This window comes from Triticum urartu, chromosome 4A (genome assembly GCF_056163025.1).
Source record: "Triticum urartu cultivar PI428250 chromosome 4A, HENAU_Tu73, whole genome shotgun sequence".
Classification (NCBI taxonomy): Eukaryota; Viridiplantae; Streptophyta; class Magnoliopsida; order Poales; family Poaceae; genus Triticum; species Triticum urartu.
The window spans coordinates 569,278,277-569,303,553 of NC_141876.1; the positions used below are offsets into that span (position 1 = coordinate 569,278,277).

The window sequence follows — 25,277 nt, forward strand, 5'->3', positions numbered from 1 at the left end:
CGACCAAACGACCAACCATGTTCGTGCAGCTCCTGGCCAGGCACCCTCAAAAAAAAAAAAAAAAAAAAAGCTCCTGGCCAGGCCAGGCACGGGTGCGTCCGGCAGGCAGGACTGGAACCAGAAAGAAGACGGGCCATGAAAACGTGTGAGGTGGCCGCGGTATATTCCAGGGAAAACGTAGAGCGCACCAGCCGCCAAAAGGCATCCTCCGCCACCACATCTTGATTTGTCCCTTTCGCACCACCCCCAAACCCCCCAGCCGGCGACGAGCCTTATCCCGCGCCGTACATAAAGCTCCCCTCGCGCCTCCCTCCCGTCCCCACCCGCCTCGCCTCGCCGCTGCGTCCCTCTCCTCCCCCGGCGGCGGTAAGTCGCCTCTCCCATCTGTTATTCCCTTCGCCGGCGCGTTTCCAGTCCCGCGGTTCCGCGCGAGCAGAGCTCGGGCGGCGGGGCGGGCGTTGAGGATTTTCCAAGGGTTTAATTATTGTTCTACTTCAGATTAGAGGCGTTGAATTTCCCGATCGACCGCGAAAATCATCACCGTATGCTGCGTGCCCGATTTGCTTACCGTGCAGCCAGACCAGGCCTTATTCGCCCATTTCATGTCCTTGTTCTAACTAATCTAAACGGGCACAACCACTCCTACATGGAAACACACGGGGTCTTAGGAATTTAAAACGAACTCTATGTCAACTGCAGAGTAAATGGATTGCCTGGACCTGTCATATCTTCATGCTTTTATTTATGCTCATTTTCTCTAAATGAAGGCAAGACCACACCACTTTGAGTGGACCGAATTCCGTGTCATTTGGCTTCTAGGCAGATTGTGGCTTTTGTTTACCCAAGTTACTGCAATCTGGATCTATTGAATCGCGACACAACTTGGTTGACTTGATAACAGAGGGCCTCATGAGCTGCGAGTTTAATTGCTCTTCTTGGTTATGCAGTTTTCTTCCGCGCCCATTGGTCAAATAAGGTTGACAAGAATCTCACACTGCGTGCTTCAGTATGGATACCAGCTGCCTATCATCTATCAACATAGCTGGAGCGAAGCAAGTAAGATCTTTTGCCGGACAACTTCATACACAGAGGTGCTTCACAAGCAGCAGTGTCCAGGCACTAAAAACTAGTCACCGTACGACCTCCCTTGGCTTAAGGAATAAAGTAAAAGGATCACGCCGTGGACTTCATGCTCTGCAGGTTAATATTTTGCCTGTGTTTCTATTTTGCGGAAAAGCTTATTGTTTGTTTTATCTCCCCATAGCATTTCTTGTCAAATAATTGCTTGCCTTCTTTGCAGGTTGTTTGCCAAGATTTTCCAAGGCCTCCACTAGAGAATACGATTAACTATTTGGAAGCTGGCCAGCTTTCTTCGTCGTTTAGAAGCAGTGAACGCCCCAGTAAACCATTACAGGTCGTGATTGCTGGTGCAGGTCTGAAGTCTGATGTAACTCCAAAATTTAAACATGTATACTTTTTCGCACACCAGATACCCTTGAGTGAATCACCATTGCCTCTTAGCGTTACTAGTTTTTGGTGTGAACTTTGCAGGATTGGCTGGTCTATCAACTGCAAAGTACCTGGCAGATGCTGGCCATAAACCCATAGTGCTTGAGGCAAGAGATGTGTTGGGCGGAAAGGTCTGATCATTACTTACATACTTGCTTATCTCATCTCTAAAATTGTGCTCCTTATGTGATCTTAATTTTCATTTATTGTCTTCAGCCTTGTTTCTTATTATTTCTATCGTTGTATGCCTTGAACAGTTAGCTGCATGGAAGGATGAAGATGGTGATTGGTACGAGACTGGCCTTCATATTTTTTGTAAGCTCTGGTTCTGGCTCTGGTTCTTCGAGGTTATGTTTGTGCTTCTGTGTGTTATCTAGGTTATTTCCATTACCAGTGTATAGGTAGATGTTTCAGACAAATATGATAAAACACCTTGAGTGAAGTATGAACTGATCTCTGAGGAGTCATGTTCAGGTACTGAAATTGCAAAAAAGAAGGAAAGTGTTTTGTTCTGTCAACTTTTATTGTTGTTTGAATTTCTACCAGATGGGCCTTACTTTTTTTTAATAATATTTTTAGTGGACTTTATGCATGGCCATTATTAAGAAATGAATTCTTCCGGAAGTAAAGATCGGTCCCAAACTCTTTTAAGCCTGGAAGTTTGTACACTAATATCACATACAATAGCTTAGATTTTAATGTTCCATACGGCATGGTTGGCCTGGTTGAATAGTTTCTTTTTATCTATAAATTTTTCTTCTACCAGCCTTCTCTTCCCTTCCAATAGCATGTGTACGATAGTACGATACTTTACATTCTGTGCATATATGTAACCATATGTTTTTTTCTTTTCAGTTGGAGCTTATCCCAATGTACAGAATTTGTTTGCTGAGCTTGGTATTAGTGATCGCTTGCAATGGAAGGAACACTCCATGATATTTGCCATGCCAAACAAACCAGGAGAATACAGCCGTTTTGATTTTCCAGAGACTTTGCCGGCGCCCTTAAATGGTAAGGTTATACATAGCCCTGGTGTTGCTCAATAGAAGAAAGAATGCCAAGAAAACTCAGAAATGCATCCTAGTGTTAGTTCTTTAAGTGCTAATATATGAATCAACTAGTGGGTTTATTAGTAAATATAAACAAGTTTGATCATGGCTGTTGAGCTACTCTGCCAATCAATGTCAGGTTATCGTTGACAATGCATGCATTTAACAGGAGTGTGGGCCATACTGAAAAACAATGAAATGCTTACTTGGCCGGAGAAGGTGAAGTTTGCTATTGGGCTTCTACCTGCAATGCTTGGTGGCCAAGCTTACGTTGAAGCTCAAGATGGCTTAACTGTTTCAGAATGGATGGAAAAGCAGGTATGAGCTCACTGTGTCATTTAGATTCGTCACTGTAGTAAACATATTGCAATCTCTATGAGGCTACATTGTAACGAGAAAATATGTGTTTGCTAATACATTGGTGCCTTTTATTGTCATATTCTTTGGTCCATAAATGCTCAAGCTTCCATCTTTCATCTTCAACCAAGCCCTTTTGTATGCAAATTTAGGCTTAAACAATGCTTGTAGTTTTATGAATCTTTCAAGTTAAATCCCAAGTGTGCAAACGAAGAGAATGCAGGTTCTTCTTTGTTAATTAATACACAGCAGGTTCACCTTTCTTATTTGTACTAAAATGTTGATAACCAGCGTCAATTAATATGAATTGGTGGGAGTATTTTCTTTCTTTTGTTGTCCCAGTAAATGAGTCAATACAGTTTCTGATACAGTTATTTAATCAGCACAGGGTGTTCCTGATCGAGTCAACGACGAGGTTTTTATTGCAATGTCCAAGGCACTCAATTTCATAAACCCTGACGAGTTATCCATGCAGTGCATTCTGATTGCTCTAAACCGATTTCTCCAGGTACAACTTCATTTCCTCTATTCCTACTGTAGACATAGTTGACATATTCTGTCCTTTATTACCTTTAGAAGATACAAACATTCGTTCACACAATCACACCATAATGACAACTTGGGGGTATTACTTAATGAAAAAACTGTGTAAATGTGTAGGAGAAGCATGGCTCGAAAATGGCATTCTTGGATGGTAATCCTCCTGAAAGGCTATGCATGCCTATTGTTAACCACATTCAGTCTTTGGGTGGTGAGGTCCGGCTGAATTCTCGTATTCAGAAAATTGAACTGAACCCGGACGGAACAGTGAAGCACTTTGCACTTACTGATGGGACTCAAATAACTGGAGATGCATATGTTTTTGCAGCACCAGGTGCGATTTATTTTCAAGAATCATGCTTCCTTTGCACCTATTCAGTTTAACTGACTAGCTTGTGATTCAGTTGATATCTTCAAGCTTCTTGTACCACAAGAGTGGAGAGAGATCTCTTATTTCAAAAGGCTGGATAAGTTGGTGGGAGTTCCTGTCATCAATGTTCATATATGGTTAGTTGATTTAAAGGGTTGTAAGTTACGACGTCATTTATGTGCTGTGGTTCTACTTGTGCCCGTGTGCTCCATGAATTTTTGAAATACCTCTTAGTGTTTCTGTTGATTTGAATATTTCAGGTTTGACAGAAAACTGAAAAACACGTATGACCACCTTCTTTTCAGCAGGTATGTCTTTTGGTCATACTGATCTTATTGTTGACGCCTGATGAATTTGTTGTCCAGTATTCAGATTGGGTGCATTCTTTCCTACTCCATGTTTGAATTCTTGGTTGATACTGTACTGAATAACATATGTCCCTTACAATATATTGATCTTTCTGTTTCAGGAGTTCACTTTTAAGCGTTTATGCAGACATGTCTTTAGCGTGCAAGGTACTAACTTGATGATTTAGGCTTAGTTTGCAGTTCACTTCTAAGTATTGCATGCGGGTTAACCTTAATTTATATTTCACTATGACCAAATGCCCCAAAGTCTATACGCCTATGTAAAAAATATGCATGTGCCGCAGAAGGAATTCATTATTAAACTAATAATTACTGCTGGCATTGCAAATTTTAGTTATCTCAAAGAATGAAGTATGGCATCCTTTTGTCATTGCTGACATGTCAGTTGACTGCTGATTTATTAATCGTAATTGCTTTTTTTCCTATAATAATATCGTAATAGCTTAGGACAAAGAACCAAGGACATGAACACATACTCATCGTTTCATTTTCATATTCTTTTCTAACTGTTTACAGGAGTACTATGATCCAAACCGTTCAATGCTGGAGCTGGTCTTTGCTCCAGCAGAGGAATGGATCGGGCGGAGTGACACCGAAATCATCGAAGCAACTATGCTAGAGCTAGCCAAGTTGTTTCCTGATGAAATCGCTGCTGACCAGAGTAAAGCAAAGATTCTTAAATACCATGTTGTGAAGACACCGAGGTCAGGACATTTCCCTAGCACCCTTCCTGATAAAGTGATGGCTAATAAAAGAGGCGGCTTTGATGTGCTCTTCTTCTCTTACATGGTTTATTACACTTCCTGGCTCGCTGTTACAGGTCCGTTTACAAGACTGTCCCGAACTGCGAACCTTGCCGACCTCTGCAACGATCACCGATCGAAGGGTTCTATCTGGCCGGCGATTACACAAAGCAGAAATACCTGGCTTCCATGGAGGGTGCGGTTTTGTCAGGGAAGTTTTGTGCTCAGTCCATAGTGCAGGTAAATGCTCTCTCCATTGTATTGGGTGTTGATAGATGCATAAAACTTGTACGCTGTTGTCTTGGTGCATCACGGCGCGTCATTATCGTAGTCTAATATGTTATCGCGTTTCTGCTCGCAGGATTCTAAGATGCTGTCCCGCAGGAGCCAGGAGAGCCTGCAATCCGAAGCCCCGGTCGCCTCCAAGTTGTAGCTAGTTAGCGCGATTCAAATTTTTTTTGGCGTTTCCTATATGTCATTGTCACATTGTTGTAGAGTCCACCAGTGAATTGAGCTGACATCCATATTGGAACTAAAAGGGAAATTTGTAAAACAAAGAAGACCTTTTGCAGAAGGGCAAAAGTGATAAAAGGAATCTTAGATATCATTATCTTGTTTGCTGTTGGAAACTGAACCGGTAACCGTAACCGATTGCTTTTCATGTTCCCTGGAGTAATCTTCTATATCTAAATAGCTAGCCCCCATTAACATATTTATCTCAACATGCAAACATGCCACCTCATTATTCAACATGCATAAGGAAAGACCCACCTCAACATGCAACTATTCATATTAAAAATCCACTACAACATGCATGCATGTAAAATTTCATTTTATTATGCTATTTACATTTAATTCTTATATACTTTTAAAAACTATTGTTTCAAGAATTCATGTTTCATATAATCAAAATCTCATTGAAATATTGCAAACATTCCCGAAACAATGTGCGGGGCATCATCTAGTAAAACCCAAGGCTTGTGCCAGCAACGGAGAAGAAAAGCATGGACAATATCCTAATGATAACTTCTTTTTTGGGTGCGGAGAGAAATCCTGATGATATCTACTCCTTCCGTTCCATAATGTAAGACGTTTTTTGATACTACACTATATAAAAAAATATCTTATATTATGGGACGGAGGGAGTAAGGTCAGCTGCAATTTTCAAAAGAGGGCGTACAGACTATTAGTCTCTCAAGATATTCCTTGTGGGCCCCTCAATAATTGTACTTGTGAGATATTTCCTGTGGCATATCAACAGGAGATAACCCCTCAATTTTTGTTTTTGAAAAAAATCAACAGGAGATAATAGAGATGGCAGGCTAGTAGGCCATGCATATATCTGACCTGCTAGCAGGCCATATCATTTTTCTTTTCCTTTTTCAAAAAAGGCGGATCATATATCCTGGCATGGGGCTTGGCTAGCTGTATGAGGTTCTCTCGAATGGATGTTCCGTCTGGGCTGTAGCTCAAGCCTTCCTGACGTGGATAACAATAACTGAACAAAAGCATCCAATATTCAAAAATACTTCCTCCGTTTCTAAATATTTGTCTTTCTAGAGATTTCAATAAATGACTACATACGGAGCAAAATGAGTGAATCTAGACTCTAAAATATGTCTATATATATCCGTATGTGATAGTCCATTTAAGATCTCTAAAAAGACAAGTATTTAGAAACAGAGGGAGTAAAAAGTTAAAAAAATCCTACTCCATGATTAGATATTATCAGGAGAATTGTCTGAAGCCTGGATGCTACATCAGGCTTGGCTACGTGATTCATAGCAACGGCGTGGTAATTAAGAGGACATGTTAGAGCACGGGCGCCCGTCAAGACTAGGCCTAGTCGTACACAGACGCAGCTCCATGCTGTGAACAAGGATGTTTACCGGCAAACACAAGATGTCGTGCCGGAAAAGCGTAACGGCTTTGCTAGAACTCATCTAGCTGAGTTTTAGTTATGTCTCATTTACTTTTATAGCCATTGGATTGATATTATAAGATACGTGTGTGTTGACGTGGTTTGTAGTACCATTTTTATCTGTTTTTGTTTTCAGGTGAATGAGACCAAATTATATCTCATCTAGATGAGTCCTAGGCTCTCCCAAAACGTAATGTAAACCGGACCTGGCCGTTGTAGAAGATCCTTTCTTTTTTTCCGAAAAGGAGGGGAAAAGCGTGCAGACAGATTCTTCTATCTACCAGCAATGTGCGCGTGCTTTGTAACAAATTTAAAGTAGGACAATACTTGTGTTGTAAACCAGCAAGAAAATATCTTAGTTTTGATATACATATGTATCACTAAAAATATGTTATGTTTCACTCAAAATATATCCATCGGGTTGTTTTGATGAGGTGAGGAGGGATGTGGTTGGTTTCACGATACTTTTATATAAATTGGAGCAAAGAAGTGCGCTATTGTTGCAAAAGGGCCGGCCACAACTTACCCCACAGTCGTTAGATGTAGATTTAATGGTCAGAAATGATGGATGACGGACACACTATCGTCACATCAAAGCCACGATAAGAGCATCTACAGCCGGACTTGGCAAATCCGTCCCCCTATACTTCCGCGGACGCGCCCGGGCACGCTCGTGGTCACTGGCCGGGCACTCACTACCAGAAACTGAAATATTTCTGTGAGTCTCTTATTTTCCTGTCGGGCCCGCGTTAGCGCACAAGGAAATGGGCTTCTACTGTCGGGCCGCAACTGCACGCCAGGAATATATTTCTTTTCCTGTGCGCTCGTCCATCGACACACAGGAATAATAATATACGTGTCGGTCGGTTCTCGGCCCACAGGAATAGCCCATTTGGCGCCACGGATTCATCTAATTCGCGCCAAAGGTAGCCCATGTCCCGCCGCTTTGCCAATTCGAGCCCGCCGTTCTTCTAAAAAAAAAGAACATATGGGCTCTATCCCAGATCGCTCCCAGACCTAGCTCACTCATGAACATTCTCCCCCAAATCTCAGCCCCCAACCTAGCTCTCTCTCCATCGGCCGGCGGCCGGCTGCGCCCCGAATCCCTCGCCGTCGGCTGCGCCCCCAAATCCCTCGCCTATTCCATTCTCTCGTTCGCCCCCTCCGCCCCCAAATCCCTCGCCTCTTCCATCCTCTCGTCCGCCCCCTCCGCCTGATTCGCTGGTCAGTAGCCCAACGACCCGCTGCCTCCGAAGTGTCGCCGGCAAAGCTTCCCGCGACTTCCGGAAGAGGGTCGTCGTCAACGACCCCATGGCCGCCGTCGCTCGACCACCGCATCCTTCCCTGAGCGGCGCCCTTTCCAATCCAGGTACCACCCTTTCCTGTACAGGTGACGCTCATATGGTATATGAGATTTGTTTGTGGTAAGTGGCGGAGGAGCCCATATGGCTGAATCTTTCATTGTGCTGGTAGTACATGCCTAATCCATCTAGGAATAAGATGGATTTGAAAGAGTTGGGGGTTGTGGTTGTTACCCCCGTTGCTGGTAGTACATGCCTAATCCATGTAGGAATAAGATGGATTTGATAGACCTGGGGATTGTGGTAGTTACCCATCCACGGCATAGTATTAGGCCCTATCAGATTTGTGCTGAAAAAAATACAAATTTGTACGCCTACCCTGATTTGGCACTTGTTTTTTTAGTAGACTATCAAATACTTTTGTCTTGCTGATTAGACTACCAAATACCAAAATCTAAGTCAAATCTTTTGCTTACATCTCCCAGGTTACAGGACTTCTGAAGTTATTTCACTTGTCGACGAGAAAGAAAACATAGTTAAATTGCTGATTGTCTGAAGGAAATATGCCCTAGAGGCAATAATAAAGTTATTATTTATTTCCTTATATATCATGATAAAAGTTTATTATTCATGCTGGAATTGTATTAACCGGAAACATAATACATGTGTGAATACATAGACAAACAGAGTGTCACTAGTATGCCTCTACTAGACTAGCTTGTTAATCAAAGATGGTTATGTTTCCTAACCGTGGACAAAGAGTTGTCATTTGATTAACAGGATCACATCATTAGATGAATGATCTGATTGACATGACCCATTCCTTTAGCTTAGCACCCGATCGTTTAGTATGTTGCTATTGCTTTCTTCATAACTTATACATGTTCCTATGACTATGAGATTATGCAACTCCCGTTTGCCGGAGGAACACTTTGTGTGCTACCAAACGTCACAACGTAACTGGGTGATTATAAAGGAGCACTACAGGTGTCTCCAAAGGTACATGTTGGGTTGACGTATTTTGAGATTAGGATTTGTCACTCCGATTGTCGGAGAGGTATCTCTGGGCCCTCTCGGTAATGCACATCACTTAAGCCTTGCAAGCATTGCAACTAATGAGTTAGTTGCGGAATGATGTATTACAGAACGAGTAAAGAGACTTGCCGGTAACAAGATTGAACTAGGTATGGGATACCGACGATCGAATCTTGGGCCAGTAACATACCGATGACAAAGGGAACAACGTATGTTGTTATGCGGTCTGACCGATAAAAGATTTTCGTAGAATATGTAGGAGCCAATATGAGCATCCAGGTTCCGCTATTGGTTATTGACCGGAGACGTGTCTCGGTCATGTCTACATTATTCTCGAACCCGTAGGGTCCGCACGCTTAAGGTTACGATGACAGTTATATTATGAGTTTATGCATTTTGATGTACCGAAGGTTGTTCGGAGTCCCGGATGTGATCACAGACATGACGAGGAGTCTCGAAATGGTCGATACATAAATATTGATATATTGGAAGCCTATGTTTGGATATCGGAAGTGTTTCGGGTGAAATCGGGATTTTACCGGAGTACCGGGAGGTTACCGGAACCCCCCGGGAGGTATATGGGCCTTAGTGGGCCTTAGTGGAAGAGAGGAGAGGTGGCCAGAGATGGGCGCGCGCCCCTCCCCCCTTGGTCCGAATTGGACAAGGAGAGGGGGCCGGCCCCCCTTCCTCCTCTCTCTCCTCTTTCCCCCCCTCCACGAATCCTATTCCTCCTGGCGCGCCTCTCCTGGCCGGCCGGCCCCCCTCCCTTGAACCTTTATATACGGAGGCAGGGGCACCCCCTAGAGACACAAGTTGATCCACGTGATCATATTCTTAGCCGTGTGCGGTGCCCCCTTCCACCATAGTCCTCGATAATATTGTAGCGGTGCTTAGGCGAAGCCCTGCGACGGTAGTACATCAAGATCGTCACCACGCCGTCGTGCTGACGGAACTCTTCCCCGATACTTTGCTGGATCGGAGTCCGGGGATCGTCATCGAGCTGAACGTGTGCTAGAACTCGGAGGTGCCGTAGTTTCGGTGCTTGATCGGTCGGGCCGTGGAGACGTACGACTACATCAACCAAACGCTTCCGTTGTCGATCTACAAGGGTACGTAGATCATAGTCTCCCTCTCGTTGCTATGCATCACCATGATCTTGCGTGCGCGTAGGAATTTTTTTGAAATTACTACGTTCCCCAACAGTGGCATCAGAGCCTAGGTTTTATATGTTGATGTTATATGCACGAGTAGAACACAAGTGAGTTGTGGGCGATATAAGTCATACTGCTTACCAGCATGTCATACTTTGGTTCGGCGGTATTGTTCGACGAAGCGGCCCGGACCGACATTACGCGTACGCTTACGCGAGACCGGTTCTCCCGACGTGCTTTGCACATAGGTGGCTTGCGGGTGACAGTTTCTCCAAATTTAGTTGAACCGAGTGTGGCTACTCCCAGTCCTTGCGAAGGTTAAAACAGCACCAACTTGACAAACTATCATTGTGGTTTTGATGCGTAGGTAAGATTGGTTCTTGCTTAAAGCCCGTAGCAGCCACGTAAAACATGCAACAACAAAGTAGAGGACGTCTAACTTGTTTTTGCAGGGTATGTTGTGATGTGATATGGTCAAGACATGATGCTAAATTTTATTGTATGAGATGATCATGTTTTGTAACCGAGTTATCGGCAACTGGCAGGAGCCATATGGTTGTCGCTTTATTGTATGCAATGCAATCGCGCTGTAATGCTTTACTTTATCACTAAGCAGTAGCGATAGTCGTGGAAGCATAAGATTGGCGAGACGACAACGATACTACGATGGAGATCAAGGTGTCGCGCCGGTGACGATGGTGATTACGACGGTGCTTCGGAGATGGAGATCACAAGCACAAGATGATGATGGCCATATCATATCACTTATATTGATTGCATGTGATGTTTATCTTTTATGCATCTTATCTTGCTTTGATTGACGGTAGCATTATAAGATGATCTCTCACTAAATTTCAAGATAAAAGTGTTCTCCCTGAGTATGCACCGTTGCCAAAGTTCGTCGTGCCCAGACACCACGTGATGATCGGGTGTGATAAGCTCTACGTCCATCTACAACGGGTGCAAGCCAGTTTTGCACACGCAGAATACTCAGGTTAAACTTGATGAGCCTAGCATATGCAGATATGGCCTCGGAACACTGAGATCGAAAGATCGAGCGTGAATCATATAGTAGATATGATCAACATAGCGATGTTCACCATTGAAAACTACTCCATTTCACGTGATGATCGGTTATGGTTTAGTTGATTTGGATCACGTGATCACTTAGATGATTAGAGGGATGTCTATCTAAGTGGGAGTTTAAGTAATATGATTAATTGAACCTAAATTTATCATGAACTTAGTACCTGATAGTATCTTGCTTGTTTATGTATGATTGTAGATAAATGGCCCGTGCTGTTGTTTCGTTGAATTTTAATGCGTTCCTTGAGAAAGCAAAGTTGAAAGATGATCGTAGCAATTACATGGACTGGGTCCGTAACTTGAGGATTATCCTCATTGCTGCACAGAAGAATTACGTCCTGGAAGCACCGCTAGGTGCCAGGCCTGCTGCTGGAGCAACACCAAATGTTGTGAACGTCTGGCAGAGCAAAGCTGATGACTACTCGATAGTTCAGTGTGCCATGCTTTACGGCTTAGAATCGGGACTTCAACGACGTTTTGAACATCATGGAGCATATGAGATGTTCCAGGAGTTGAAGTTAATATTTCAAGCAAATGCCCGGATTGAGAGATATGAAGTCTCCAATAAATTCTATAGCTGCAAGATGGAGGAGAACAGTTCTGTCAGTGAGCATATACTCAAAATGTCTGGGTATAATAATCATTTGATTTAGATGGGAGTTAATCTTTCAGATGATTGTGTCATTGACAGAATTCTCCAATCACTGCCACCAAGCTACAAGAGCTTTGTGATGAACTATAATATGCAAGGGATGAATAAGACTATTCCCGAGCTCTTCGCAATGCTAAAAGCTGCGGAGGTAGAAATCAAGAAGGAGCATCAAGTGTTGATGATCAACAAGACCACTAGTTTCAAGAAAAGGGGCAAAGGGAAGAAGAAGGGGAACTTCAAGAAGAAAAGCAAGCAAGTTGCTGATCAGGAGAAGAAACCCAAATCTGGACCTAAGCCTGAAACTGAGTGCTTCTACTGCAAGCAGACTGGTCACTGGAAGCGGAACTGCCCCAAGTATTTGGCGGATAAGAAGGATGGCAAGGTGAACAAAGGTATATGTGATATACATGTTATTGATGTGTACCTTACTAGAGCTCGCAGTAGCACCTGGGTATTTGATACTGGTTCTGTTGCTAATATTTGCAACTCGAAACAGGGACCACGGAATAAGCGGGCACTGGCAAAGGACGAGGTGACGATGCGCGTGGGAAACGGTTCCAAAGTCGATGTGATCGCAGTCGGCACGCTACCTCTACATCTACCTTCGGGATTAATATTAGACCTAAATAATTGTTATTTGGTGCCAGCGTTGAGCATGAACATTATATCTGGATCTTGTTTAATGCGAGACGGTTATTCATTTAAATCAGAGAATAATGGCTGTTCTGTTTATATGAGTAATATCTTTTATGGTCATGCACCTTTGAAGAGTGGTCTATTTTTGATGAATCTCGATAGTAGTAACACACATATTCATAATGTTGAAGCCAAAAGATGCAGAGTTGATAATGATAGTGCAACTTATTTGTGGCACTGCCGTTTAGGTCATATCGGTGTAAAGCGCATGAAGAAACTCCATACCGATGGACTTTTGGAACCTCTTGATTATGAATCACTTGGTACTTGCGAACCGTGCCTTATGGGCAAGATGACTAAAACACCGTTCTCCGGTACAATGGAGAGAGCAACAGATTTGTTAGAAATCATACATACAGATGTATGTGGTCCGATGAATGTTGAGGCTCGTGGCGGATATCGTTATTTTCTCACCTTCACAGATGATTTAAGCAGATATGGGTATATCTACTTAATGAAGTATAAGTCTGAAACATTTGAAAAGTTCAAAGAATTTCAGAGTGAAGTTGAAAATCATCGTAACAAGAAAATAAAGTTTCTGCGATCTGATCGTGAAGGAGAATATTTGAGTTACGAGTTTGGTCTACATCTGAAACAATGCAGAATAGTTTCGCAACTCATGCCACCCGGAACACCTCAGCGTAATGTTGTGTCCGAACGTCGTAATCGTACTTTACTTGATATGGTGCGATCTATGATGTCTCTTACAAACTTACCGCTATCATTTTGGGGTTATGCTTTAGAGACGGCCGCATTCACGTTAAATAGGGCACCATCAAAATCCGTTGAGACGACACCTTATGAACTGTGGTTTGGCAAGAAACCAAAGTTGTCGTTTCTTAAAGTTTGGGGCTGCGATGCTTATGTGAAAAAGCTTCAACCTGATAAGCTCAAACCCAAATCGAAGAAATGTGTCTTCATAGGATACCCGAAGGAGACTGTTGGGTACACCTTCTATCACAGATCTGAAGACAAGACATTCGTTGCTAAGAATGGATCCTTTCTAGAGATGGAGTTTCTCTCGAAAGAAGTGAGTGGGAGGAAAGTAGAACTTGATGAGGTAACTGTACCTGCTCCCTTATTGGAAAGTAGTGCATCACAGAAAACTGTTTTTGTGATACCTACACCAATTAGTGAGGAAGCTAATGATAATAATCATGAAACTTCAGAACAAGATACTACTGAACCTCGTAGATCAACCAGAGTGAGATCCGCACCAGAGTGGTACGGTAATCCTGTTCTGGAAATCATGCTACTAGATAATGATGAACCTACGAACTATGAAGAAGCGATGGTGAGCCCAGATTTCGTAAAATGGCTTGAAGCCATGAAATCTGAGATGGGATCCATGTATGAGAACAAAGTATGGACTTTGGTTGACTTGCCTGATGATCGGCAAGCAATTGAGAATAAATGGATCTTCAAGAAGAAGACTGGCGCTGACGGTAATATTACTGTCTACAAAGCTCGACTTGTTGTAAAAGGTTTTCGACAAGTTCAAGGGGTTGACTACGATGAGACCTTCTCACCTGTAGCGATGCTTAAGTCTGTCCGAATCATGTTAGCAATTGCCGCATTTTATGATTATGAAATTTGGCAGATGGATGTCAAAACTGCATTCCTGAATGGATTTCTAGAAGAAGAGTTGTATATGATGCAACCGGAAGGTTTTGTCGATCCAAAGGGAGCTAACAAAGTGTGCAAGCTCCAGCGATCCATTTATGGACTGGTGCAAGCCTCTCGGAGTTGGAATAAACGCTTTGATAGTGTGATCAAAGCATTTGGTTTTGTACAGACTTTTGGAGAAGCCTGTATTTACAAGAAAGTGAGTGGGAGCTCTGTAGCATTTCTGATATTATATGTGGATGACATATTACTGATTGGAAATGATATAGAATTTCTGGATAGCATAAAGGGATATTTGAATAAGAGTTTTTCAATGAAAGACCTCGGTGAAGCTGCTTACATATTAGGCATAAAGATCTATAGAGATAGATCAAGACGCTTAATTGGACTTTCACAAAGCACATACCTTGACAAGATTTTGAAGAAGTTCAAAATGGATCAAGCAAAGAAAGGGTTCTTGCCTGTGTTACAAGGTGTGAAGTTGAGTCAGACTCAATGCCCGACCACTGCAGAAGATAGAGAGAAAATGAAAGATGTTCCCTATGCGTCAGCCATAGACTCTATCATGTATGCAATGCTGTGTACCAGACCTGATGTGTGCCTTGCTATAAGTCTAGCAGGGAGGTACCAAAGTAATCCAGGAGTGGATCACTGGACAGCGGTCAAGAACATCCTGAAGTACCTGAAAAGGACTAAGGATATGTTTCTCGTATATGGAGGTGACAAAGAGATCATCGTAAATGGTTACGTTGATGGAAGCTTTGACACTGATCCGGACGATTCTAAATCGCAAACCGGATACGTGTTTACATTAAACAGTGGAGCTGTCAGTTGGTGCAGTTCTAAACAGAGCGTCGTGGCGGGATCTACGTGTGAAGCGGAATACATAGTTGCTTCGGAAGCCGCAAATGAAGGAGTCTGGATGAAGGAGTTCATATCCGATCTAGGTGTCATACCTAGTGCATCGGGTCCAATGAAAATCTTTTGTGACAATACTGGTGCAATTGCCTTGGCAAAGGAATCCAGATTTCACAAAAGAACCAAGCACATCAAGAGACGCTTCAATTCCATCCGGGATCTAGTCCAGGTGGGAGACATAGAGATTTGCAAGATACATACGGATCTGAATGTACCAGACCCGTTGACTAAGCCTCTTCCACGAGCAAAACATGATCAGCACCAAGGCTCCATGGGTGTTAGAATCATTACTGTGTAATCTAGATTATTGACTCTAGTGCAAGTGGGAGACTGAAGGAAATATGCCCTAGAGGCAATAATAAAGTTATTATTTATTTCCTTATATATCATGATAAAAGTTTATTATTCATGCTAGAATTGTATTAACCGGAAACATAATACATGTTTGAATACATAGACAAACAAAGTGTCACTAGTATGCCTCTACTAGACTAGCTTGTTAATCAAAGATGGTTATGTTTCCTAACCATGGACAAAGAGTTGTCATTTGATTAACAGGATCACATCATTAGATGAATGATCTGATTGACATGACCCATTCCTTTAGCTTAGCACCCGATCGTTTAGTATGTTGCTATTGCTTTCTTCATAACTTATACATGTTACTATGACTATGAGATTATGCAACTCCCGTTTGCCGGAGGAACACTTTGTGTGCTACCAAACGTCACAACGTAACTGGGTGATTATAAAGGAGCACTACAGGTGTCTCCAAAGGTACATGTTGGGTTGACGTATTTTGAGATTAGGATTTGTCACTCCGATTGTCGGAGAGGTATCTCTGGGCCCTCTCGGTAATGCACATCACATAAGCCTTGCAAGCATTACAACTAATGAGTTAGTTGCGAGATGATGTATTACAGAACGAGTAAAGAGACTTGCCGGTAACGAGATTGAACTAGGTATTGGATACCGACGATCGAATCTCGGGCAAGTAACATACCGATGACAAAGGGAACAACGTATGTTGTTATGCGGTCTGACAGATAAAGATCTTTGTTGAATATGTAGGAGCCAATATGGGCATCCAGGTCCCGCTATTGGTTATTGACTGGAGATGTGTCTCAGTCATGTCTACATTATTCTCGAACCCGTAGGGTCCGCACGCTTAAGGTTACGATGACAGTTATATTATGAGTTTATGCATTTTGATGTACCGAAGGTTGTTCGGAGTCCCGGATGTGATCACGGACATGATGAGGAGTCTCGAAATGGTCGAGACATAAAGATTGATATATTGGAAGCCTATGTTTGGATATCGGAAGTGTTCCGGGTGAAATCGGGATTTTACCGGAGTACCGGGAGGTTACCGGAACCCCCCGGGAGGTATATGGGCCTTAGTGGGCCTTAGTGGAAGAGAGGAGAGGTGGCCAGAGATGGGCCGCGCGCCCCTCCCCCCTTGGTCCGAATTGGACAAGGAGAGGGGGCCGGCCCCCCTTCCTCCTCTCTCTCCTCTTTCCCCCCTCCACGAATCCTATTCCAACTAGGAAAGGGGGGGAGTCCTACTCCCAGAGGGAGTAGGACTCCTCCTGGCGCGCCTCTCCTGTCCGGCCGGCCCCCCTCCCTTGAACCTTTATATACGGAGGCAGGGGCACCCCCTAGAGACACAAGTTGATCCACGTGATCATATTCTTAACCGTGTGCGGTGCCCCCTTCCACCATAGTCCTCGATAATATTGTAGCGGTGCTTAGGCGAAGCCCTGCGACGGTAGTACATCAAGATCGTCACAACGCCGTCGTGCTGACGGAACTCTTCCCCGACACTTTGCTGGATCGGAGTCCGGGGATCGTCATCGAGCTGAACGTGTGCTAGAACTCGGAGGTGCCGTAGTTTCGGTGCTTGATCTGTCGGGCCGTGGAGACGTACGACTACATCAACCAAACGCTTCCGTTGTCGATCTACAAGGGTACGTAGATCATACTCTCCCCTCTCGTTGCTATGCATCACCATGATCTTGCGTGCGCGTAGGAATTTTTTTGAAATTATTACGTTCCCCAACATTGTCAAGGTAGTGGTCAGTACTACATGCTTGTTGTCGTTTAATATTGGTTGATTTCTCAAATATATTCTATGCATGTCTTGTTTTCTGGTTTGATAATGCTTACCAAAGGTTTTTATTATTTTGCTGCTGTGATTGTTTTTTAAGCTCTTTCTTTTTCATTTCCTACTATCCTTATGCTAATTATTTTAAATTGTTATGCTGTGTGTAATAGGATTAGATCCTGGATTTGCTAGTGGATTTTGGGAGTTTCTTAGCCAGCTTGGTGACTCCATATTTTTCACTATTTTAGCATGTCTTTGGTAAGCATTAAACTTTCAGCATTACATTTTTTATCTTATGTGTACATCTGTTTGCTTCCAATTGCTATACATGTATTGTTGTTGCTAAAAAACTCATATTAAGTATGATATGTTGAGGTTAAATAAGCAAATAGCTGATCTATTCCATTTTCAACACAGAATTTGTTAAATGGTAGATCGTGCATGGATGTATAATGGTTGGCAGTATGGTCAAATTCCCTCTAACCTATGGCTTGAACAAACCAACCGATTTCTAGAGCATGCATTCTCTTTTCCAGGCGTAGCCGAAGGTGGTAAAATCAAGTGTCCATGTGCCAAGTGTCGTAATTATAATAAGCGCAGTAGGGATGAGGTAGAGAAACACTTGTATAAATACGGGTTCAGGGAAAACTATGAAACATGGATAGAACATGGTGAGAAGTATGTTCCTAGCCAAGAGGGCTCTTCCTCTGCCACAAACTATGCGAGGCATGATGAAATTGACCGAGTGGACAATATGTTAGTTGACCTAGGTGGCAACTACCCTCCACCGATCGATGAAGAACCAACCTCCTCTGCCAAGGCTTTCTATAGGATGGTTAGTAGTGCTGATGAAATTGTCCATGAGAACACAACACACTCGCGTCTTTCTGCAGTAGCTTGTTTGCTAGCACTGAAATCTCAGTACAATATGTCAATTGCAGAATATGAAGATGTGTTACAAATCATCCATGAACTTATGCCTCCGGGTGCTAACTTGTCCAAGGACTTCTACTAATCTAAGAAACTCTTAGAAGGCCTTGGTATGCCTTATGTCAAGATTGATGTGTGTAAAAATAATTGCATGTTGTACTATAAAGATAATGAGCATAAAGACAAGTGTGACATCTGCGGTACATCTCGCTATGAGGAAGGCCAGAATAAAGTCCCACATAAAGTGTTGAGATATCTCCCTCTTAAAGATAGATTACAGAGGTTGTATGCTCACGAGGAAACAACAAAACATATGCAGTCACATAGTCGTTCCAATTCTGGTAAGATGGTCCACCCTATCGATGGTGAAGCTTGGCAAGGGTTTGACAAGGACTTCCCAGAATTTGCAGAAGATCGTAGAAATGTCCGTCTTGTCATAGCCGGTGATGGTTTTACACCATACAAGTTGAATGCTGCTCCATATACTTGCTGGCCTATTTTTGTAGCTCCATTAAACCTTCCACCGGGTATTCTCTTGAAACCAGAGTATATATTCCTTAGCCTTGTTATCCCTGGTCCTGAACATCTTGGAAAAAATTTGAGTGTCCTAATGCAACCTTTAGCTGATGAACTGATGCAATTGTGGACAGGGGTTGAAACATGGGATGCTTATCACAAGGTAAACTTTCCAATGAAAGCGGCATTTCTATGGCCAGTCCACGACTTTCCTGCCTTTGGTATGTTCGCTGGGTGGAGCACCCATGGCAAGCTAGCATTCCCCGAATGCATGAGTGATTCCAAAGCATTTACTCTTCAACACGGGCGGAAGCCTTGCTGGTTTGATTGTCATAGGCGTTTTCTACCTCCAGATCATGAATTCAGATTCTAGGCCAATTCGTTTAGAAAGGATACAATAGTGTTAGAAGGGCCTCCAAGGCATTTAACAGGAGAGGAAGTGGAATCTCACATGTACACACATGTGAATGACACCTTCAATTACAATAAATTGCACAATTGGACTCACATAAGCTGCTTTTGGCAACTTCCATACTTCAAAAAGTTGAAGCTCCGACACAACATCGATGTGATGCACAATGAAAAAAATGTAGCTGAAGCTATATTTAACACATGCTTTGACATTCCTGATAAAACTAAAGATAATGTGAAGGCAAGAAAAGATCTAGCTGAAATTTGCAACCGTCCTTCGATGCACTTTAAATTGAAAGACAATGGGAAGCGGGAGAAGCCAAGAGCACCTTTTGTCATCGATAAGAAGGATGTGATAACCATTCTGAAATGGTTCCAAGAGCTGAAGTTCCCTGATGGGTATGCATCAAGCTTTAGACGGGGAGTTAGCCTACTACACAGAAAGATTTTTGGCCTCAAAAGTCATGATTACCATATCTTCATGGAACGCCTACTTCTTGTTGCATTTCGTGGCTTCCTTCCAGAGGACATATGGAAGTGTCTAGCAGAGCTAAGTTATTTCTATAGGCAGCTATGTGCAAAAGAACTTAGCAAGGATACCATACGTTCACTTGAGGAGAATGTTGTTGTTCTTGTATGCAAATTGGAGAAGATATTCCCTCCTGGTTTCTTCAATCCCATGCAACATTTAATCATACATCTTCCATACCAAGCTCGGCTAGGAGGTCCTGTATTAGCTCGATGGATGTACATCTATGAAAGGTAACATCCATTTTCCTTATGAAGCTCGATTGATAAAACGTTGAGTCCTGATTTTTTCTCATAATTACTTTATCTGCACTAACAGATGTATAGGAAACTTAAATCAAAAGTACGCAATAAGGCTCGAGTTGAGGGTTCCATTGTTGAGGCTTATCTAGTTGAGGAGGCAACCAATTTTCTCTCCTTGTATTTCAAACACAATGCCCGGTCAGTTAGGAACAAGGTGCCTCGCTATGATGACGGCGCCTCTACATTTGTAGCCAAATGCAACCTTGGCATATTTCAATTCCCTGGTCGATGCATGAGTCCTCAAGGAACTTATAAGCTCTCAATAGAAGAGTATAAGGCTGCATTCTTGTACATATTGACAAACATCCCGGAGATGGAGGATTTGTTCGAGTATGTTTTTTCTTTAACTTTTTTATCCATTTAGTAACATCTATGACACAAACTGAACAAACTTTATTATTTAGAGAGTTCGATAAGGAACAATGGAGGAGCCGAGTTGTGCCTACAGAGAAGCAACTTCGTGAGTTAAGATTAAAAGGCTGGAAAGCAGGCCGTTCTAGAAATCATGGTCCTAACTTTTTTGACTGGTTTAAAACTAAAGTAAGGCTCTTGACCACTTGAAACTATATGTAATGCAATTCTGAACTCAACTCAAACTAATATGAGTAACTATATCTTGCAGTGCACGAAGTCATCTAGCATTCACAATGCCTTACGTGAAATGTCATATGGCTTTCGTACACGAGTTAAAACCTATGGAATATATGATGTGAACGGATATCAGTTTCGTTCAGAAAAGTATGAGAAGTCAAAATTAGCTACAGTCAATACTGGAGTGTGTGTGCTTGCGCTTGATGAATATGACAACCCACTTGATTATTATGGTGTAATTGAAGACATAATCAAAATAACTTGGGAATGTAGCCTTGGACTTGAGCTTGTCCTGTTTAAGTGTCGCTGGTTTGATCCAACTCCCGCTGGAGTTAAGCGGACTGAAAACTTGGGATTGGTAGAGATAAATCACACATCCAGGCTCTCTAATTTTGATCCATTTGTGATGGCCTCTCAAGTTACTCAAGTATATTATTTGGAATACCCGTGCAAGTCTAGACCAGATCTACAAGAATGGTCAGTTGTATACCGGGTTTCTCCATTGGGCTACATTCCTCCAAGTGAAACTGACAACCATTCTGAAGGATCATCACATGATGTCTTATTTTATCAAGAGAATGGGCTTGAAGGTGAATTTGTCATTGACTTGGGAGTTGACCTAGAAAGTCTAACTGCACTTGTGTCAGATGAGATCAGCGATCCAAAAGAATTAGAAGTTCTGGAGAAGCTACGTGCTGGAGGTCAACAAGATGGAGACGAAGAGGAGTCGGATGAAGAAGAGGAGTTTGCAGCACCGTCTTATGATGAAAACGATTTCTAGTCTGATGAAATTGTAGTCCTTTTCTGTTAGTATAAATTTGTGTGCTGATTGTAACCAAAACTTGATTGTTTTATGGACTATTTTGTGTTGATTGTAGCCCAAACTTGAGTGCTTTATGGACTATTTTGTACTGATTGTATTATTTGTGGAATATGGCTCAAACTTGCTTCCTAAGCTATTTCATGTGCTAATTTTGTTTTAAGCTGCATTTTTGTGTTTTGTAAACTTGAACTCACATTTGAATTTGTGCAGGAGATGGTTGTGCTTCGTCATAGAAGTACTAGACGCGGTGCCAGCCGTGCTAACCAGAATACTGTTGCTGGTATAGGCAGCCCCAACAATGATAGCTCGCAAATGTCTCGATCTGATGGCGTCAATACTACTGCTCCTTTATCTCAAAACAGTGAAGTGATCCAAAGGCAACCCCCGTCTCGTCAAAAGGGGAGGAAAAGGAGGGCCACGACAGAACTAAGAGTGCCTCCACATGGTCATAAAGTTGGCCTTGAACCGGAAGGTGACAGGTATGGTTGTTTCTTCACATGTGCTTTTATGCTTGACACTTAGTATCATCCTCTCAGTAAATGCTGCTTACCTTGTTGTTTAGGCAATTTAATTATGCTGACCCTAATTCCAAACACTACAAGTATACTATGCAACTTGGAATCATTCTTAAACGAGAACACCCCGGCATAATTGAGAAGAAGGAAGGTGGTGTTGTCATTAAAACCCGTCCAGCTTTGGAGTGGTCTGATTATTATGATGATGATATTCTAGATGATAAGGGGCGGACAGCAGCAGATCGTGTGAAGCAAGTGTTTTGGGTAAGCCCCAAGTACTTGGGAGTTATTTTGAAAATCTGTACTGCACATGCATATTTGACATGAAAATTTGTAAACTTGCAGAACTTGTTTGAGGTTCATGTGAAAGATGGTGAAGACCCGGACAAGGTGGAGGATGATGCTGATCGTGTGTTGGACAACTATGCAACGAAAAAAGTGAGGGACATGATGTATCAAGTTTGTGTGGATGCTGTGAAATTCTACTATGAGAAGAAAGGAGAGCTGCTTGATGACACATTGGCATGTTCAAAAGAACTTGAATATGATCAATACCTGGAAGGCAGAATACCATGGTTTAAGGAACATGCATGGCCTCATCTTTGTGCTTATTGGTGCTCAAAAGAGTTCAAGTCTTTAAGGAAGAGAGGGCAGGAATCTCGCTTCAAGAGTGAAGATATTGCTCAAAATCGGGGAGGTTCACCGCCATTTGTGGAGGCTCGACAAATTCTGGTATGTCACACTTGTATGAGATTTTTCGCAAATTGTTTCTTGTTATTTTGTATTTCATTTAGTTGGTCTTGTAGGCACAGAAATATGGGCCTGAGAAGGCTACCACCCTGAATACGTATGCTGCAATGAAATTTGGATTAAAGAATTGGGATGGCAGTGGCAGCATCAGTTCCACCCTCAGCGAGAAGGTAAAAAAACGCCACGTATGTTCTTGCTCGTCTTCTTAACACCAACTATTTGTTCTATTTGCAAGTTTACAAGTTAAAATTACTATTGTTCTAGGATGATTACTGTCATTTGGCTAGAGCCGCACATCCTGATGATTGGGAGGAGCGAGAGTTAGATGGGCAAATGTTATATGAGTCATCAGGTGGCATTCCTCATGGGCGACTAGCAATAGCGGATGGAGCAATTAAGAAGGCTGATGTTACCTCAATAGCTAGAGAGAAGAAACTGAGGTCGTTATCTTCAGCATCATTTCGACGAACTATTCAAGAAAACGAAGAACTGAAGCGACGAGCTATTCAAGAAAACGAAGAACTGAAGCGACGTAATGAGAACCTTCAAAAGATAGTGGATATGCATGGAAGACTTTTCTTGTTACTTGCAAATTTGTGTACATGTTTCAGATTGATTGTTCAAACCAGCTATTCTAATGTTGCATACTTGTTCATAGGCCCTTTTTAAGGAGATGGGAAAAGAACTACCAGAGGAGCTACGCCAAGGAGAAAGTTTCCAACCACATGTAAGTACATTACTTCCTAAAACTGTTTTCTCAAACTGATGGCCAGCCAACCATTGCAAATAAAGAGTATTATGTTATTTGAGTAGCCATTAGCCACATCATGAATATCTTAGATCTTATTGATTAGTAAGGTACTTTATACAGATTTAGCTTGATAGATGGCACTACTTCCTCTCAACCCCCCCCCCCCCAAATATGTTGAGATATGCTTGTGGGAGTGCATCTTGATTCCTGCATGCACATGTAGTCCCAACTTAAGTGAATTTACACCATGATTCATTCTATTTTTCTAGGATCTCAATTTTTGGTCACTCTCATTTAGTTAAATTTATCATACTTAAGTTCTTGGCCAAATCTGTTCGAAACACCATTTGTGGTAGATGTTCATTGTTTATTCCGACCATCCTCTCTTAGTTAAAATTGCTACTAACATTGTTGGCAAAATCTGTCCAAAATGGATGTGTTGATGGTTTACTCACAAAAGGCCATTTGGTTTTATTATCATTTATATTTTCTACCTGATGGTTTACTGCAACTTTTAATTGAGAAGCCTTTTCTGGTTTGCTTCATAACCTCTCCTGGTTTGTCTAAATAAATAATCCTATGTAGGGGGGCACTAATTCATCTCAAAATGAAACCCAAGCAATTGATGACAACACCGGTGATGGTGATTTGGGTGGAACTGTTGGCGGTGACAACTCCAATGGGAATATTGGCGACATGGCTATTGGTGCAACTAACCTTCACTCCAACAACCTGGAAAGCGAGACTTAGAGTGGTAGTAACCTGGGCAGTGCCTTTGTTGACTTAGAGCAGGGTAACACAACTTTGGAACTAATGGTGGTGTTGGTAATAGAGTAGCATTTTGGAAGTTGCAATAGACACTAGAGGCAGGTTATCTACTTCTGTGAAGTATGTTGTATTTTGTTTGTAATGCACTGAAGCTTATCCTTGCAACCTGCAAGTTGAACAATTTATCTTTTGTTGTCGAGAACTGTTATGTACTTAGATGTGCAAAACTAAATCTTACCAGTCCAATTTATGGTAGTGGTTGACACAAGGATCATCATGGTATAATTTGTGTTGATAGATGCAGTATACAAATTTAAATGGATCATTAAGCTGCACCATCCATTGCTGGCGGTTTTGGGCCGACGGGACTAATAATTCTGGTTGTGACGTGCACAAATTCCTTTCGGGCACGAACTCACAGCGAAATGTAATGAGTATTCCTGTCGGTGACGAACTGACAGCGAAATACTGCGAATTTTCCTGTCGGTTCGGACCGACAGGGAAATAACGTATACTCCTGGCCACCCTATACCTGACGAAATCATATTTTCCTGTCGGTCACCATCAGGAGTGACCGTCAGGGAAATGTTTCCTGTCGGTCGGCCCACAGGCAAAAGAAAGTTTCTCTGTCAAGCTATCTCTGTCGGCTTTCCCTGACGGGTGACCGACAGGAAATACTTTCCCTGTCGGGTTTGGCTCTTTTCCTGTCGGTTTCCAACCCACAGAAATATTGCGGTTTCTGGTAGTGACTCCCTAAATGCGCCCTCCACACCCGCTTATCTCATATTCTGAACCCTATATCCATACAAATTTATGCAACTAGTACGTAGATCACGAAACGATCAAAATCGACAAGAAACAAACATATAAACTGGTATGAAACGGGCATAAGTCACATAAACATCACCAAAAGATTACCAAACGAGCAAGTCACACAATTCAACGATCCGGCACATTGTAACTGC

At 42.4% G+C, this 25,277-nt stretch overlaps 2 protein-coding genes across 2 annotated transcripts; both read left to right on the forward strand.

Moving 5' to 3' along the window:
* The first annotated feature begins 208 nt into the window (after positions 1-208).
* PDS3 (phytoene desaturase 3) lies at positions 209-5,543 on the forward strand. Its single transcript, XM_048702146.2, has 15 exons — positions 209-366; positions 948-1,200; positions 1,301-1,433; positions 1,552-1,640; positions 1,767-1,824; positions 2,365-2,520; positions 2,728-2,876; positions 3,304-3,423; positions 3,576-3,789; positions 3,860-3,962; positions 4,086-4,133; positions 4,295-4,340; positions 4,710-4,897; positions 5,014-5,176; positions 5,298-5,543. The coding sequence occupies exons 2-15, from the start codon at positions 1,009-1,011 to the stop codon at positions 5,367-5,369; spliced, it is 1,731 nt and encodes a 576-aa protein (XP_048558103.2). The 5' UTR covers positions 209-366; positions 948-1,008; the 3' UTR covers positions 5,370-5,543.
* A 13,724-nt stretch (positions 5,544-19,267) lies between these two features.
* LOC147976699 (uncharacterized) lies at positions 19,268-21,486 on the forward strand. Its single transcript, XM_087520949.1, has 4 exons — positions 19,268-20,045; positions 20,241-20,444; positions 20,519-20,654; positions 20,737-21,486. The coding sequence occupies exons 1-4, from the start codon at positions 19,324-19,326 to the stop codon at positions 21,484-21,486; spliced, it is 1,812 nt and encodes a 603-aa protein (XP_087377075.1). The 5' UTR covers positions 19,268-19,323.
* Positions 21,487-25,277: the final 3,791 nt, after the last annotated feature.